Below are 15,200 nucleotides of genomic sequence, written 5' to 3'. Positions count from 1 at the left end.
AACTGACAACGCGCCGTACCTGCGAGCGAATGAGAGGACAATTAGTGAGGAGCCGATACTGTGATCTAAACGACTTACGTTACTTTTTCCTGAGAAGATCCCAACATCTTCAATTTTGTGACGTGCTGTTCTCAGGAGCTCTTTTTATAAAGTAGAATTGAGTGAATGCCTCGTTTTCAATTCTGTAACGTTACATGAACGGATTTTAAGACGCCAAGCCTCTGAATTGGATGTTTTGAAGGATGGCCAGCCTTAAATTTACTCACATCATACGTCCTTCGATGGAAAGCTACAGGATTGTTTTGTAATCATTAATTGTTTATTAATTTAGAAGTTTCCTTTCGTACGTCCTCGAAAGAACACAAATGATCGGAGTTACTATGGACTAAGTTCTTTTTGAACAAAAAAAAAACTAGTGATCCTTTGAAGAGCAAAATGAAAAGCTTGATAGAGAAAGATGATCATTTTATTACGTTATCTTCTCATAACACTTCAGATGGACACATCAAATACTTGGATCATCTGATCTCTTATGTTTACCTTGACACAGAAAACTTCTCGAAAGTTGAATAAGAATCTGAAAGTGATAAAACACAATAATCTCGTTTTTTCTGCAATATGAGGTAATCACTTAGGTCCTCTATCGTGTTATGGAATGTGAACAAATATCTATTTAATTTAAGTTCTTTTTGAACAAAAAAAAAACTAGTGAGGGGGGGGGGGAGGAATTTCTTCCATATCAGTTTTAAAGATATTGGACTGTTAACAAAGTTCTGGAACTGAAGGATAAGGGATTGAGTGTCTGGCGTTAGTCAATCCGCTTGGGATGCACCACCACGTTCACTTCAATACAGAATCGTTTGAGGTTTACGAACGCCTATACACTTGATGGATGGGGTGAACTGATGTGTGAAGTCAATGTTTTTATCCTCGCAAAGAAGTCTGGCACCAATTTATCGATCCCATAGGATGATTTGTTGGCGATAGGGCGGATTCGAACCATCGATCGATCGTGCAGTAACAGCGGAACCACTTACCGGCTGCGCTGCACCCGCCTCAATTCTGAAGCTAAAAACCTAAAATTACGCACTTCAGTATAGAGCTAAGTGGTTTTAATATAGGTTAGTTCTTTGTAAGATAGGTATTAAACCGCTGTTTTTTTAAAATAAAAATATTGGTCTGATTCATAACTCATTAAATTGAATTCTCCATTAAGAAAAGTAGGGAAGATCCACAAAATCTCATTAACGTTCTATGTAGAAAAAGCTGAATGTTATTCACATTTATTGATAAAACCTTTTGCCTCGAGGCGCGAAGAGGTGAAGAATTTGGGAGTTTACGTCATTTTTATGTTAAAAAAAATGCAATGAATGTAGGGGAGAAATCCCTTTGAGACACAGTTACCACGCGATCTTATTCAGATCAGAATCATTTGAGGTTTATGAACGTGGCGTGAGACCTGCGTGGGCCAATAAGTGACTCGAAGAGGTTATCAAGGATGCGATAGCATCGCCGGTTAATTTTTATTCTGTTGTCCCATAAATTGTATTATAGAAACGTTGCCTATTCTATGGAAATTATGTATTTAGGGTTTGATTTGGGCTATTTTTAAACAATTTTTTCGATATAAAAGGATGACGCAACTTCGCTCGAGGCCCTTCCGGCCTCGTTACCAATAAAGTCTTCATTATGCACAATGTTCGTTGCTGACTTGCATACTTATCCTTACAACCGATTCTGGAACCAACTTTTCGGCCACGGAGAGTTGATCGGTTCGCTTAGGACAGTTTCGAACCACTGAGATGTCCAGAAGTTGCAGAACCTGTTATCGTTCCACTATCCTATGTGAAATCTTATGTTATGGGAACTAATTACACGAGAGATATTTGAAAATCTGGATTGGAATTGAATGTTAGAAGAAAACATAAAATTTTCAAGTCTCAGGCGAACTATGCCTAACGGATATGCATACATTTCGTTCGCTTTCTATGTCAAAGACATGGTCGAAATTACGTGAAAGGACAGGAAAGAAAGCATGGGTAGAAATTTCTACTTTTTCAAAGGATTTTGAGTTGTTTTATAATGCACAGTGAGTACATAGTAGTATTCAGTAGTATTAGTTAGTATTGCTTAATGTCGTGACTTATACTAGCCTATATGTACATTCTTAAAATTGGTGTATCATTTTAAAATAGACAGCAGCTTTTATAGAGTAAAAAAAAGTTAAAGAAAGAAAGAAGGGAAAAGAAAGAAAGGAAAAAGAAAAAGAAAGAAAAGCCTAAAGAAAAGACCTTTGAGTGAGCTCAATAATTTTAGTGGAATCATTTTTTTTAAATGGTAAAGGATAAAGTTTCTGGCATTAATCAATCCGCTTGGGATGCGCCCCCACGTTCACTTCAATTCAGAATTGTTTGAAGTTTACGAAGGAACAACTGGCCTCTACAATGACTTGCAGGGGCTGGCCGATGAGTCAAGTCAGTGTTTTTATCCTCCCAGACACGTTAGTTACCAATTTATCCCTGGACCCTGGAGAGATGAAAGGCTTGGTGAGCACTAGGGTGGATTCGAACCTCCGATCGAGCGTGCAGGAAGCGGAACCTCTAACCGCTACACCCACTCCTTTTAAATGGTATCAAATAAATATAGGGGATTCACGGATTTGAAATTGAGTTTAAAACACAGAGAGATATATTTACCCATAAAAACACGGCGTGATGCGATGGTATTTCTTAGAACAAAAACAAATATAAAACTCCTCTTCCTGAAAGCAGCTCATCCTGACTTTCTTCCGCATAATTTTATATTTGAAGTTGTTCATGCTGTCAGTTTGTTTACACCATTGTTTTGTATTATTTGTTTAGAGACCCGCGGGAATTTGCGTGGAGGAAATCCGACACTTCCGATAGAATCTCAAACAATAGGAAGCACACAACGCAGCAGTGCTCAGTTCTTCCTACCGCCGTTATACTCGACATCGTTACAGTCTACGATTCTCGATCGGCGAAGTGGAACCGTGACCGGGAAATGATGATGTGAACTCGAACACAGTGCATATTGTTTTTTCGTTACGATCGTGTATAGTCGTGACTCGTTGGCGCAAGGTACTATGTTCACCCACTTCTCAGTTCATTCACTCTTCTCCGACCAATCGCATATAATCGCTTCGTCGCGTTAGTTCGTTCACATGCTTCATTTCTGCTATGTTTGTGTGATGGTGTGAAGATATCGTAACCCACTACAATACCGTATCTATATTTTGGCACTGTAACGTAGTTTGTATCATTTGTGTACAGTACCTACGGGTACTGATAGATGAACGCAGCGCAGTGATAAGAGATTTCCGCCACGTCTTAAAGGTCCATGATTCGGATCGCGCCTAAACTATAATATTATCTGAGCAGCCTCCAGATATCATCATTATATAATTTCCTATTTTTATTTTTTCCTATTCATTATTAATTTATTATTATTAATTTTTCTTTTAATTTTTATTATTTTCATTTTACTATAATTAATTTTTCCTATTTATTATAAATTTGTTATTATTAATTTTCTGTTTATTTCCTTAATTTACACTCATTATTTATAATATTATTCCCTCGTTATTTATAATATTACTAATACTTCACACCGATATTTCCTCTCTCACCGGTAATCATTAACAATAATTTTTTGATAGAAACTTAGAGATAGGTCAATAAAAAAGTAGAAAAATAGAATAATAGAAAAAAGAGTGGAAAGAAATAGGAATAGAATAAAAAACTGAAAAAAGGACCAATGAACTAATGGAAAATAAAAATTATTGGGAAAGAGTTTATATGTAGAGAAGTAAATAAATTAGTATCGAAAGATAACAGGATCATTATTATCGTTGATTAGGACGAGGACCGGAACACAATCTCTTATTATTATTCTGTTATTTATTATTTATTCATTTAATTTATTATTAATATTCATTTATTTTTTTAATTGCTCAGCAATGTTATGAGGGGGAAACACAGGGTCAACAATCTCTCAAAATACACAACTGTTTACAAATATTCCTCAAATCAACTTTTTAATCATCTCTACCGTAAACTTGTGAGTACAGTTAGTTACACAAGGATTTTTTTGCATTAATATTTTTATTATAGGTCAACACGAGCTCCAAAACCTCAACGATTAGGAATTGCAGTAAAACCACGATGGCGTATTCCAACTGGATTGATTAGTGACTTTACCCTTTGTCCTTTTAATATTTTTATTCTATATATCTAATATAATGTATTAAGTTAACAGAATAACTATGTTCCATATCTGATCAGGGCGAGATCCGCAATGCATACCTCTGCCATGGAAATAGTACTCAGCGATGTTCTTTTGCTTTTGATATTCTGATTGAAAGAACGTATTATTACAGAAGAAAATGGTTAAATAGAGTCATAGTGTCATAGTGTTAATATAGTGTTTTTTGGATATTTCCCAAATTGTCTTTGCAGTTTGGGAAATATCCAAAAAAGCTCTCTCTCAGTATTGAGAAATAAAGATTAAAAATGACCTTGATCGCTTCTATGTCATTAGAACATTTTGGTCTTTTTATGACTCAGTGATGCGCACCCATTTTACGTTTGTTACAGTTGGTCTCTCCGCGAAATTTTCGGGTCTAATGACCTTCTGTGACCTTATTGTTGCTTACCAATTAGATAAAAGATAAAGTCTCTGGCGTTAAATAATCCGCTTGGGACGCACCCCCACGTTCACTTCAATTCAGAATCGTTTGCAGGTTTACGAACGTGTAACTGGCCCACACAATGACTTGCGGTGGCTAGCCGATGTGTCAAGTCAGTGTTTTTATCCTCGATCGTGCAGGAAGCGGAACCTCTAGTCGCTACACTACACCCGCCCCACCAATTAGATATTTTTCTTTTATTGCTTTCCTTTCGATTGATTTCGCTGTTAATACTGTAAATTCTTCCGATTTGATAAGTCCATTAAAATCAAATTTCTCTTCAAAGAAAAAAAGTGCAACAATTACCTCCTGACCCTTTTTAAACCAACATTCCAATCAATCGAACGAAATCAATTCCCCCTTTCAAAGAAAATGCGATGATTACATTTTATTTTAAGAGCAACAGTTTTGGATAAAGCACTGACTTATGTTCTAGTAGTCCACCTGTAACCGTTTAAATGGATATTCTAGATTTTTAAACAGATCAAATGCAGTCATCTTTCTTAAAAACTCTATCTAAGCTGGGATAACGTCAAATAAATGACAAAAATCCCGGAGAATATCTTTCAAACACCCTATTTCGCACAGTTGACCTTGCCTTCGTTAAGCGCTGATATTATAGTGAGGCGCCGTCTCCGAACAGATGTGGTGCTGCTGTTTTCACATCCAGCGTGAAATAAATATTTATCTTCGAGCTACTGATGTTGTAACATATCGACCATCGTTTTCACTTCCCCCCGCGATTCTTCCACAATTCACAACATTTGCTTGCAATCAGAGTCTCATCTCTATAAACCTATGAATCCTAAATTGCTATTATTTTTTTATTTTTATATGCTCATCTCATGAATTTGTTCCATTTTTTTTATCATTGTATGGAATTATTTTTTTGAGAAGAAACAAAACTACTTATGTACTCTTCAATGGAAAAAATAAAACCACTCATGCATTCTTTGATTAACTGCTTATGCATTCTTCCTTGGTTTTTTTCTTAAATCAGTCTATTTTGTGCTGTGCTTTATGACTGAGATGATGGAACTCAGTTTTCCTGTAATTTTTGTCCGCAAGACGAATCGAATACAGCGAAGTCATTGGCACTTTTTTCGAATTCTTCAAAGACAGCGTATCACGAAATTGACGTGCTACGGAAACTTGCAAGGAACCTGCAGTGTTCGGGTTTTATACTTTTTTACGGTTTTTTTACGGAACTCATTGCGCCCCCCCCCCTCTCGACATCCCCTAATTGTCCTGAAAAAACCGCCGTGGGAACCGCTTTAGTTCCTACGAGATACCTAAGAACACGTCCGCTTGTACGTGCTCCTGTCCCCTCAGCAGCCTATTCATTGGATTTACTCGAAGATGGTGGCGATGAACATCATTAATCCCCGACAACTCGCTCGTGGAAACGACGCGTGCATAAGCAGGGATGGTGCGTTCCAACTTACCTCGTAGGAAAAAAATGCTGCGCCGTTTCCTACGGCCATTGGGAAAATTGAGCGGAGCCACGTTGGGTCCCATAATCTACAACCAGGACACTACGGGTTCTTTATCCGTACTCTATCAATTCCGTGATAGGCTGCCTTTAACTTTTTAAGTGTTAGTGATCAAGTAAGGAAAAAACTAAGGGAAGTTTTTTTCTAACTAATTTTAAATAGCATCTTTGAGCAAGAATTCCGTGGTTAGACCATTGAGCGTATTCAACCAGTTAGCCCACATTGTCGCAATACTTTTTTTACGTGCGTAATTTTGTAGATAATAGCGCCATTCCTCATCTGACTCATCCATAACTCACCTCACTCTTTAGAACTACCTCAATCGATTTTGTGTAATCCGGCTCCGATTTAAACCTCTACTTACTGTATGTAATAGGGGCTAAAGGTATCACCCCACGAATCTGAGGTGGTACGCATTTCAGGTGGAGTATTCGCCTGCGGGATCGTAGATTATGGAGAAAAGAGTGATTCCGTCCGTTTCTTCCTAATTGCCGCAAAAAACGGCCCAGAAGATGCGGCTTCCAGCGTTCCAGCGGCGCTACTTCCTACAAGGAGTTCGATTGGAGCGCACCAGCCTTGTGCTCGCGCCGCATCTACCGGGCCGTTTTTTTACGGCAATTAGGAAGAAATGGACAGAATCACCCCCTCTCCATAATCTACTACGCCGTAAAATCCGTACCACCCCTGATTAGTGGGGTGATGCCTTTAAAAGACCAAAAGACCACAAAAAAACCCAAAAAAAAAACCCCCCCCCCCCCCCAAACCCCCCCCACTCTTACAAAACCCCACAGTAGTTTTTTTCCCCTCACTTTAATGTGCTCAAAAGTGTTTGCTTTCGATTTTATCCCAGAAATGATCATTATCGTTTGTGTACTTTTTCTATGGAGATACCACAGTCACCATCAACTTTTCCTTTTCATTACAACGAATCATCCTAGGGAAAGAAAAAAAGAACTTTTGAAGGCGTTTTTTTTTTCTTCCCGGCCACTTAATACAACCTACCGTAACAGAATGTTCATTTCAAATCTCCTTCTTTTTGTACCTTAATAAGTGTTGTTGTGTCCTTCGAATCAATCCCTCTTATCCTCATGAGAGTAACATCGATTTTTTTTTGCTGAAAAAAATCGTACATTTAATTTTTTTTTCAGGTCATGTTAAAATTATTTGTGCTCTGTGCTGTTATCTGCTCAGTGACGTCGTTGGGAATTGGCCGTACTCAATCATCTGGCGTTAAAGGTCGATTGATCTGTGACGGAAAACCAGCCGCTGGGGTTACTGTAAAGCTGTACGATGATGACAGAGGTTAGATGAACAAAAATCGATTTTCAGCAATGTTCAGTGTTTCCCGGACCAAATCCAATTTGCTGAGTTGTTTTGATGCTTTTGCATTCGATTTTAACCTATACCAACATAATTATTTGGTCCTATTTATTTGCAGTTTAATTCAAGAGAACTTCGTGGGATTCAATAAATGATAAAAAAAACTATAAATGGAAGAATTAGAGACTAGCACAAAATGGACATTGCTTCGGCAGAAATTCCCGGGTAAAGTCGACGATGAGAGAAGATATTGGTTATTTGTGGTTGTTTATTTTTAAAAGAAATAGAAAACGACTTAAGGAAAAAAATCCATGTAATCTTAAGATAGATCAATCCAGTCAGCTGATTTATTCGGAACTGATCGTAGAGACGGCTGTTCACCAGCGCTAATTTATAGCAGGAACGATTTTCGTGGATGCACAACTACTAATGAAAAAGATTCAGTGGAAAACATTTCTAAAAATCAGAAGGAAACGGCAAGATCAGGGCTTAGTTGACTAGGCGTGCCCAACAATGTTTAGAGGTTGATGACCACGATACAGTAGGATCGCTAATTCTTCGACAGAAGACGAAAAAGAAGCGAATCCGCGTCTTTTCATCTTTTCTTCACAACTCGCTTCAGTTTGACCGTTATTAGGAGATCCATACATCGGTAGATTCCTGAGCGCAAGCTCTACCGATTGAATGCAATCAGAACTTTCAACATCTAACAAGGAAACATTTCCTGAAAAAATCATCTGGAGGTGCACATTAACAAGGCTGAGTCGGAGATAACTGCGTCCCAAGGATATGTGATTTTTGACGTGAACATATTTTTTGAAAAGTGAAATGATAGTTACATATTCGTAATCTATATAATATTGCGAACAATTTGATTTGGTTCACAGCTATAAGTCCACGACTCTGAAGATTTTCTAGATTTGAATAAAGTGACATCTTTCAACTCCAGGAACAATAATCTTGATCTCGAAATCGTTGCCAATCGGTCTGACACGAGATCTATAGACAAAACAAATTTAATTTGAAGAACAGATACAGAAGGATGAAGAGACGATGAATAGTTCCATCTGTAGTAGAATCATATTTAACTAAAACTGTAGAGTACCGCACAGAATTTTTTAATTCTTCCAATGTTAATAGGATTCAAGAACTTTATTCAAGGAGTTGACGCTGACGATCTCATGGCGTCCGGAAAGACGAACTCAAATGGTGAATTCGAATTGCGTGGTTACACCGAGGAATTCACACCTATTGACCCGAAATTGAACATCTATCATGACTGCAATGATCTAAAGGTACGACTCGTACGATTCTCTTTTCGATTTCAAACCACTCCAATACTTTCGTGATATTCTTGAATTTTCCAATTTTGTTTGTTGAGAAGTAAATCACCTTGATCACCTTGATCACCTTGACTCCCGTTGATCTTCGAACTGGTCGAGCGGGCGCCAGTAATTCTTCCATTTGTCCCGATCGCGTGCCAGAGTAGCCCAGTGGTTCCTCCTTTCGCGTGGGACACGAAGAGCATCATATTTTTCTTTCAAGGACTTCGTGAAGAAATCTGACCATCGGGTCGGCGGTCTTCCTGTAGTGCGCTTAATATCGCGGGGAACCCAGTCGCTCACGGCTCTGGTCCAACGGTTGTCATTAAAGCGCATCACGTGTCCGGCCCAACTTATTTTACTTTCCTTGGCAAACGCGGCAGCGTCTCTAATCTTCGATCGCTGACGTAGGAGAGAACTTCGAATCCCGTCCCTCACTTGCGTGAAACGGGATACTCCTAGCATCACTCTCTCAATTGCGCGTTCAATGACGCTCACCGCGTTTTCTTCCTGCTTGCGAAATGCCCAGGTTTCCGAAGCATAGGTCAAAGCAGGAAGTACGGTGGTGTTGAAGAGGTGAGCACGGAGCCGGGTGTTCCTGGTCTTCTTCACTACATCCTCGATGCTCTTGTACGCTCCCCAAGCCGCTCGTCTCCTCCTGCCCAGCTCGGGGGTCAGGTCGTTCATCATGTTCAGTTCCCGACCCAGATAAACGTAGCTGGTGCATTCGGATATGTTCGTTCCGTTGAGCGTGAATGGGGCATCCGAGACCCATCCGTTCCGCATGAACATCGTCTTTTGTAGATTCAGCTGAAGACCGATGCATCCACATGTTTCGTCGAATTCGGTCAGCATTCGTTCCGCTTGGCTGATGCTAGGTGTTACCAGTACGATGTCATCAGCAAAGCGCAAATGGTGTAGCTGCCGACCATCAACCTTCACTCCCATGTCGTCCCATTCCAACTTTCGCATTGCGTTCTCGAGGGTGGCTGTGAATATTTTGGGTGAAATTGTATCACCCTGTCGGACCCCCCTCTTCACGTCAATGACGATGTTCTTGTAGAATGGCGAAATTCCGGTCGTGAAGTTACTGTACAACTCTCGAAGTACCTTTATATATTGAGTAGGGACGCCTTGGTTGTCCAAGGCTTCCACGACCGCTTCCGTCTCAACCGAGTCGAAGGCCTTCTTTAAGTCGATGGAGGTGAGACAGAGCAGCACCTTGTACTCTTGATGAGTTTCGAAACAGTGTGAATGTGGTCAATCGTGCTGAATCCTTTTCGAAACCCTGCTTGCTCGCATGGCTGTCCTTCATCCAAGACTTTTTCAATCCTATTAAGGATTACTCTTGTAAAGAGCTTGTAGATGACGGACAGTAGGCAGATTGGGCGATAGTTGCCAATGTCATGTGGATCTCCCTTTTTATACAACAACACGGTCTTGCTGGTCTTCCACTGTTTAGGAACCTTGCATTCCGACAGATAACGTGTAAAGAGCCTCGCCAGGGTGTTGATGAGTACTGGCGGAAGGCTCTTCAGGTGTTCTGGTCTTATTCTGTCGGGACCGGGTGCCGTACGATTTCTTACCGACATGATAGCATGTCGTATTTCGGACGGGAGAACCTCTGGAATGACTTGTCCATCTTCCCTCAGATGGTGAGGAGGCAAGTGGACATGGCTGTCGAAGAGATCAGAGTAGAAGTCGTAGATGATTTTCTCCATCCCCCTTCTCGATGCAATGGCTGTTCCCTTTGGGTTCCGGAGAGCAGTCATCCTCGTCTTGCGACTGGCGAAGTCTCGACGGGCATAGCGGATGCTTTTCCCCGCCTCTGCAGCTTCAGCCAGCACTTCTGCTCTTCTCTCTTTAAGGTCTTCCTTTATCGCCTCTCGGCAAAGCTTTGCGAGCTCGGTCGTGAGTTCTTGGTTCCCTGCGGCTCGTGCTGCTCCACGCTGGCGTATCAGCTCAAGAGTTTCAAGAGACAGACGCCTCTTGGTGGTTTTAAAACTCTCAGCCTTCTTCGCGCAGTCGTGAAGGTGTTCGACAAGCCGGTCATATTCCTCGTCGATGTTGTCCATTGCAGAATCTTCCCAAAAGCCGACTAGCGTAGCGAAGAGATCCCAGTTGATGGTAGTTATGGGATTTCTCTCTCTCTCTGAACTTGGCGGCTCTCTCTTGTGAAGGAAAATTTTCCTCGGAGGAGGCGATGGTCCGATCCCGTATAGAACTTTGGTACAACACCGACGTCCGTCAGGCAGAACCTTTTATTGACGATGATGTGGTCTATTTCATTACGGTACCCTCCACCGGGTGACTCCCACGTCCAGCGTAAAGAAGAGGGCTTCTGAAATTGCGAGTTCCCATGGATGCTCTTAGTCGTCATCATGAACTCGGAGAGCCTCTCTCCCTGGTCATTCCATTGTAGGCCGTGGGTCCCGATGTGAAGTTCCTCCGGCGTTCTTCTTGGGCCAACCTTAGCGTTGAAATCGCCAACTATGACCTTGTAGAAGGCATGATCTTCTTGGTAGAACTTCTCCAGGTCCATATAGAAAGCTTCGACTTCTTTTTCTTCGTAGCTTGATGTTGGAGCGTAAACGACGAAGATAGTCAAAGCTGGTATTGGGCCACATCTTCTCATCCGCAGACGTCCGATTCGGGTCGTAAGTTGTTCAAAAGAGTCGATGTTCTTTGCCATACTCGTGTTGACGGGGACGCCAACTCCACCAACACCTCTACTGTCGCATGTTCCTAAGAACAGTTCTTCTCCAGTTTCATATACGGCGTTGAGAGGGTGACGTCGTCTCGTCTCGGTCAGTCCGATGACGTCGTACTTGATCTTCTTGGCTTGCATCATCAGATCTTCGATGGCCGCTTCCGATGCAAGCGTACGTGCGTTATAAGTACAGATCGCCATCCTAGTCCTTTTCCGTTTTGGTAGCCTACATGACTCCTGAGAAGTAAATATCATATATAATGTTCATGTAGAACATCAATATGAGTTTTTTTTTAAATGCTCTGTTAGTCCTCAGACTTCTATGAGGGATAAAATGTCCTTCCTTAAGGTAGCGGAACCTAAAAAATGTAAATAAGGCTTGTATTTACCTAATCAGGGGCGAATCTTACCGCATAACGAGGCTATTCGAATCTTCACCAGTGTGTCGTCCTTAGAGATGCCCAAGCCCATTTTGTTTGATCGCATAGAGCTAGAGCTCGCATAGAGTCCATCCATCCGTCGCTATTTCATGATCGGGAGACTCTACTGAACTGCCTGTCAGCGTCAAATGTCCTCAGATCTTAATTTACTACCTCCCCTCAGACTTTTCTTTTACGACCAGGAGGACATTTCCAGTTTGGGTCTGACAGCATCTTCAGCACAACTTGCATAAGACAATCGCACGATCTCCTCGTAATGTGACCAAAGAAGGCAAGACTGTTCTTTATGATCATTTCAGAAGACCGGGCAAGATGCTGATGTTTTCCACGTCTCATCAGCCGGTACACTATAGCTACTTTCGAGTTTTCCGTTATAGCAAACCATTGCCCAAAAGAAGCCTAACAGTCTAAATAACTTTCTGTCCATGCGGTGAGGCTTTTCCATCTTCGTCGACGGCACCGTCTATCCGGATAGGTAGAGTAGCAGCCTGACTTCGCTGGCGACGAGGATCGACTTCAAGCACATGATCCATGAGCTGAATGCTGAGTTGGGTTAAGTGAGTTCAATAGGATATCCTTCTCTACTGATTCCCGCTGAAGGTCTCGAGAATAACCACATCTGCTTGCATTTATCAGGGCAGAAATTCAGTTGCAGACGGTGCTAATATAAAATCGGTGAAGCACTGCTTAACTGTTCTTCGCATGATGTGATCGACGGCAAAGATGAGCAGAAAGTTGTTTTCCGCGTGTGGAATGCATTTAGTGAAAACTCGGCATCATCCACTTTGGTCTTGGTCCGTTATCCAATATTGATCGACACTTGTTGTGAGAACTTTTTTCTGCATTCGCCGTCTTTCAGGTACGAGTCGAGTCGTCTCTCAAGTCGAGCTTTGGTTGATATTGAACTCCAAGACTTCCTTCCTGGAAGTTCGAGTCCTGGAAGTCCATCACCAAGCTGAGGAGAACTGGCCGGTGGTCGGAATCGAATGCGACGTTTCAGCAGACCTCTATATTCTCGAATGTTTGACAAAGGGATGTTCGTTGTCAGATCGTGATCAAACTGAAACTTAAGAGCCGACATCTTGCACTTGCGCTGCTCTTCTGGCGTTAACGGGGTTGACTTCTGCCACGTAAGCTGATGGCGCCGTTGATTCCTCCTAAGCGTAGATGCAATGATGGGGTTCGTCTGGTTGCAAAGATCTATTAGACGACTACAGTTGTCCGATACTTGTTCCGTGGGACAGAACCGTTTTCCAAGCACATCGGATTGTTGTGTAAGTTCCATCTTTGCATTCGCATCAATTCTGACAATTATCGCCTGCTGCCTTGGTATATTGAATATCAACGCATTGAGTCCTTTATAAAACGCCCCCTTGTTGTCGTCCTCAGCGGTTTCTGGAGGTGCGTGAGTGCTTACGAACCAGAATTTTGACTTTTCAACGATTCAGCAATCGCACAAAGGCGTATCCTGACGAAGTTGATCCTAACTCCTCCACCGAGTTGTTGTAATCGTTTCTCAAGGCTATTCCACAGCCTCCCACTTTCCTATCATTACCATCGTCGCAATAGATGGTATAGTTGTCGCTACTAATGAAGGGGCGATCCTTGATGCTTGTTTCCTGCAATGGAGCAAGAGGTGCATGCAGATTTCACAGAAGTCCGGGAAGAGCGGCTTGTTGTTGTTCACTTGACTGTGACCGACAGTTGAACGCTACGAGACGGATGTTTGTTACCAAAGATTTCATGTCTTGTCGATAGCACCTTTTTCAATGCAAGTATGCCATATAACAGTGCAGGTTATATAGCTCCAACTGCGTACAAATGCCTGATTACGTTTAGTAAAGGCAGGTGCACTACGGTCAGGTACAAATAAGCAGTGCAGGTTATATAGCTCCAACTGCGTACAAATGCCTGATTACGTTTAGTAAAGGCAGGTGCACTACGGTCAGGTACAAATAAGACTTGTGTTCGCGATCCCAATATATAATTAAAAATATTAGTATAAAAGCAATAAATTTACACACAATGCTCCCTAATATTTTTGTGTTGTTCAGTGCATCAAATTCATATTCTTTTAATGTAAAATGACACCATTTTGGTATTTTCTATTTTCCCTCAAATAGAATTTCTGCATTAGCTTGTCATATCAGTTCAGGATGCCATCTGTTTGGCACGGTAGTCATTGTGGTAGAGATCGCTCAATTACAATAACCAAAGTTATTTATGTTATTCTTACATGATCACCTCGTTCATTGATCGCATACGTTTTTCTGGAGTAATCATCAGCAGTGCAGGACGCTACATGATGAAAATCGCAGAGAAGACACATCTCATGAAAATCATCAATATTTTCTTAAGTGTACAACGCGTATGTAAATTAAGAAGAGATTAAGATAAGCCAATTAAGGACTGGATGATACATCGAAAACAAAATGAAAAAAAAAACTAGAAACTCTTTGTTTTGGCTCTATCTTTAGATTTATAATTGGAAAATTTCAGCCATGCCAACGAAAATTCACCATCAAATTGCCTGACAGTTACATCACAAATGGAAAGGTGAGCTTACATAAGGATCCGTTACTGTATGAGCCTTTAAATTTAAAATAGGCCGGACTGTTTGACTACGTATATATATTCCTACCGTAAACAAACGTCCCTACATTCGCCTACTTTTTTTTTCGTTCAGAGATGCTTCCTCCAGTTATCATCCATTGAGAATTTATGAGTAGTTTCCATTCCAGACACCGAAGAAGATCTACGATGCCGGAACGATTCAGTTGGCCGGAGCATTCCCCGGGGAGGAACGAGATTGCCTTCACTAGTTGCTATTCTCGAAAATTTGAAGCGATAACTGCACATGAAGTGCCTGCCACGTTCATTTCTTATGTAGCAAGAAAACAAAAGAAGAATAAAAAATTTACGCATATTTAATGAGAGGCATACAGAGGAGTTCACCTTGGAGGCAACACTAGATTGCATAATATCCCTTCTTGGTATACTTCTGAAAGGTTTTTCAAGTAAAATGGAAGACTAGGAAGGGAAAAAAGGGAAAAAAAAGTGAGGGCAAAAGAAAACAACTAGGACAATGGTTGAAAAGAGGCACAATCAATGGACACGAATAAGAATAGTATAAAAAAGGATCTCTACGATGTTTAGATGCAAACACATATCTACATACATACTTATTACTGCACTTTGACTGTTATT

The 15,200-nt window shown here is 41.0% G+C and overlaps 6 protein-coding genes across 8 annotated transcripts; 2 read left to right on the top strand and 4 right to left on the bottom strand.

Moving 5' to 3' along the window:
* Window positions 1-7,352: 7,352 nt before the first annotated feature.
* RB195_009001 (uncharacterized protein) lies at window positions 7,353-8,908 on the top strand (the record flags this gene model as incomplete). Of its 2 annotated transcripts, XM_064195789.1 has the most annotated exons (3): window positions 7,353-7,503; window positions 8,683-8,816; window positions 8,903-8,908. In XM_064195789.1, 3 exons carry the CDS (start codon window positions 7,353-7,355, stop codon window positions 8,906-8,908), a joined length of 291 nt encoding a protein of 96 aa, XP_064046934.1. The 2 variants fall into 2 exon arrangements, with proteins under 2 accessions (XP_064046934.1, XP_064046935.1); XM_064195790.1 differs by lacking the exon at window positions 8,903-8,908 and having other exon boundaries at window positions 8,683-8,870.
* Window positions 8,909-8,927: 19 nt separating this feature from the next.
* Window positions 8,928-9,815, bottom strand: RB195_009000 (uncharacterized protein; the record flags this gene model as incomplete). The annotated part of the gene is made up of 1 exon (XM_064195788.1): window positions 8,928-9,815. One exon carries the CDS (start codon window positions 9,813-9,815, stop codon window positions 8,928-8,930), a length of 888 nt encoding a protein of 295 aa, XP_064046933.1.
* A 218-nt stretch (window positions 9,816-10,033) lies between these two features.
* Window positions 10,034-10,918, bottom strand: RB195_008999 (uncharacterized protein; the record flags this gene model as incomplete). The annotated part of the gene is made up of 1 exon (XM_064195787.1): window positions 10,034-10,918. One exon carries the CDS (start codon window positions 10,916-10,918, stop codon window positions 10,034-10,036), a length of 885 nt encoding a protein of 294 aa, XP_064046932.1.
* Window positions 10,919-10,974: 56 nt separating this feature from the next.
* RB195_008998 (uncharacterized protein) lies at window positions 10,975-11,754 on the bottom strand (the record flags this gene model as incomplete). Its single annotated transcript, XM_064195786.1, has 1 exon — window positions 10,975-11,754. The coding sequence occupies one exon, from the start codon at window positions 11,752-11,754 to the stop codon at window positions 10,975-10,977; it is 780 nt and encodes a 259-aa protein (XP_064046931.1).
* A 1,038-nt stretch (window positions 11,755-12,792) lies between these two features.
* RB195_008997 (uncharacterized protein) lies at window positions 12,793-13,278 on the bottom strand (the record flags this gene model as incomplete). Its single annotated transcript, XM_064195785.1, has 1 exon — window positions 12,793-13,278. The coding sequence occupies one exon, from the start codon at window positions 13,276-13,278 to the stop codon at window positions 12,793-12,795; it is 486 nt and encodes a 161-aa protein (XP_064046930.1).
* A 951-nt stretch (window positions 13,279-14,229) lies between these two features.
* RB195_008996 (uncharacterized protein) lies at window positions 14,230-14,815 on the top strand (the record flags this gene model as incomplete). Of its 2 annotated transcripts, none has more annotated exons than XM_064195784.1 (3): window positions 14,230-14,361; window positions 14,493-14,549; window positions 14,735-14,815. In XM_064195784.1, 3 exons carry the CDS (start codon window positions 14,230-14,232, stop codon window positions 14,813-14,815), a joined length of 270 nt encoding a protein of 89 aa, XP_064046928.1. The 2 variants fall into 2 exon arrangements, with proteins under 2 accessions (XP_064046928.1, XP_064046929.1); XM_064195783.1 differs by having other exon boundaries at window positions 14,296-14,361.
* Window positions 14,816-15,200: the final 385 nt, after the last annotated feature.

The sequence above is a fragment of the Necator americanus genome, chromosome III (genome assembly GCF_031761385.1).
Source record: "Necator americanus strain Aroian chromosome III, whole genome shotgun sequence".
Taxonomy (NCBI): Eukaryota; Metazoa; Nematoda; class Chromadorea; order Rhabditida; family Ancylostomatidae; genus Necator; species Necator americanus.
Note: the sequence above shows the minus strand (reverse complement) of the source record. Positions and strands in the feature narration are given on the sequence as shown.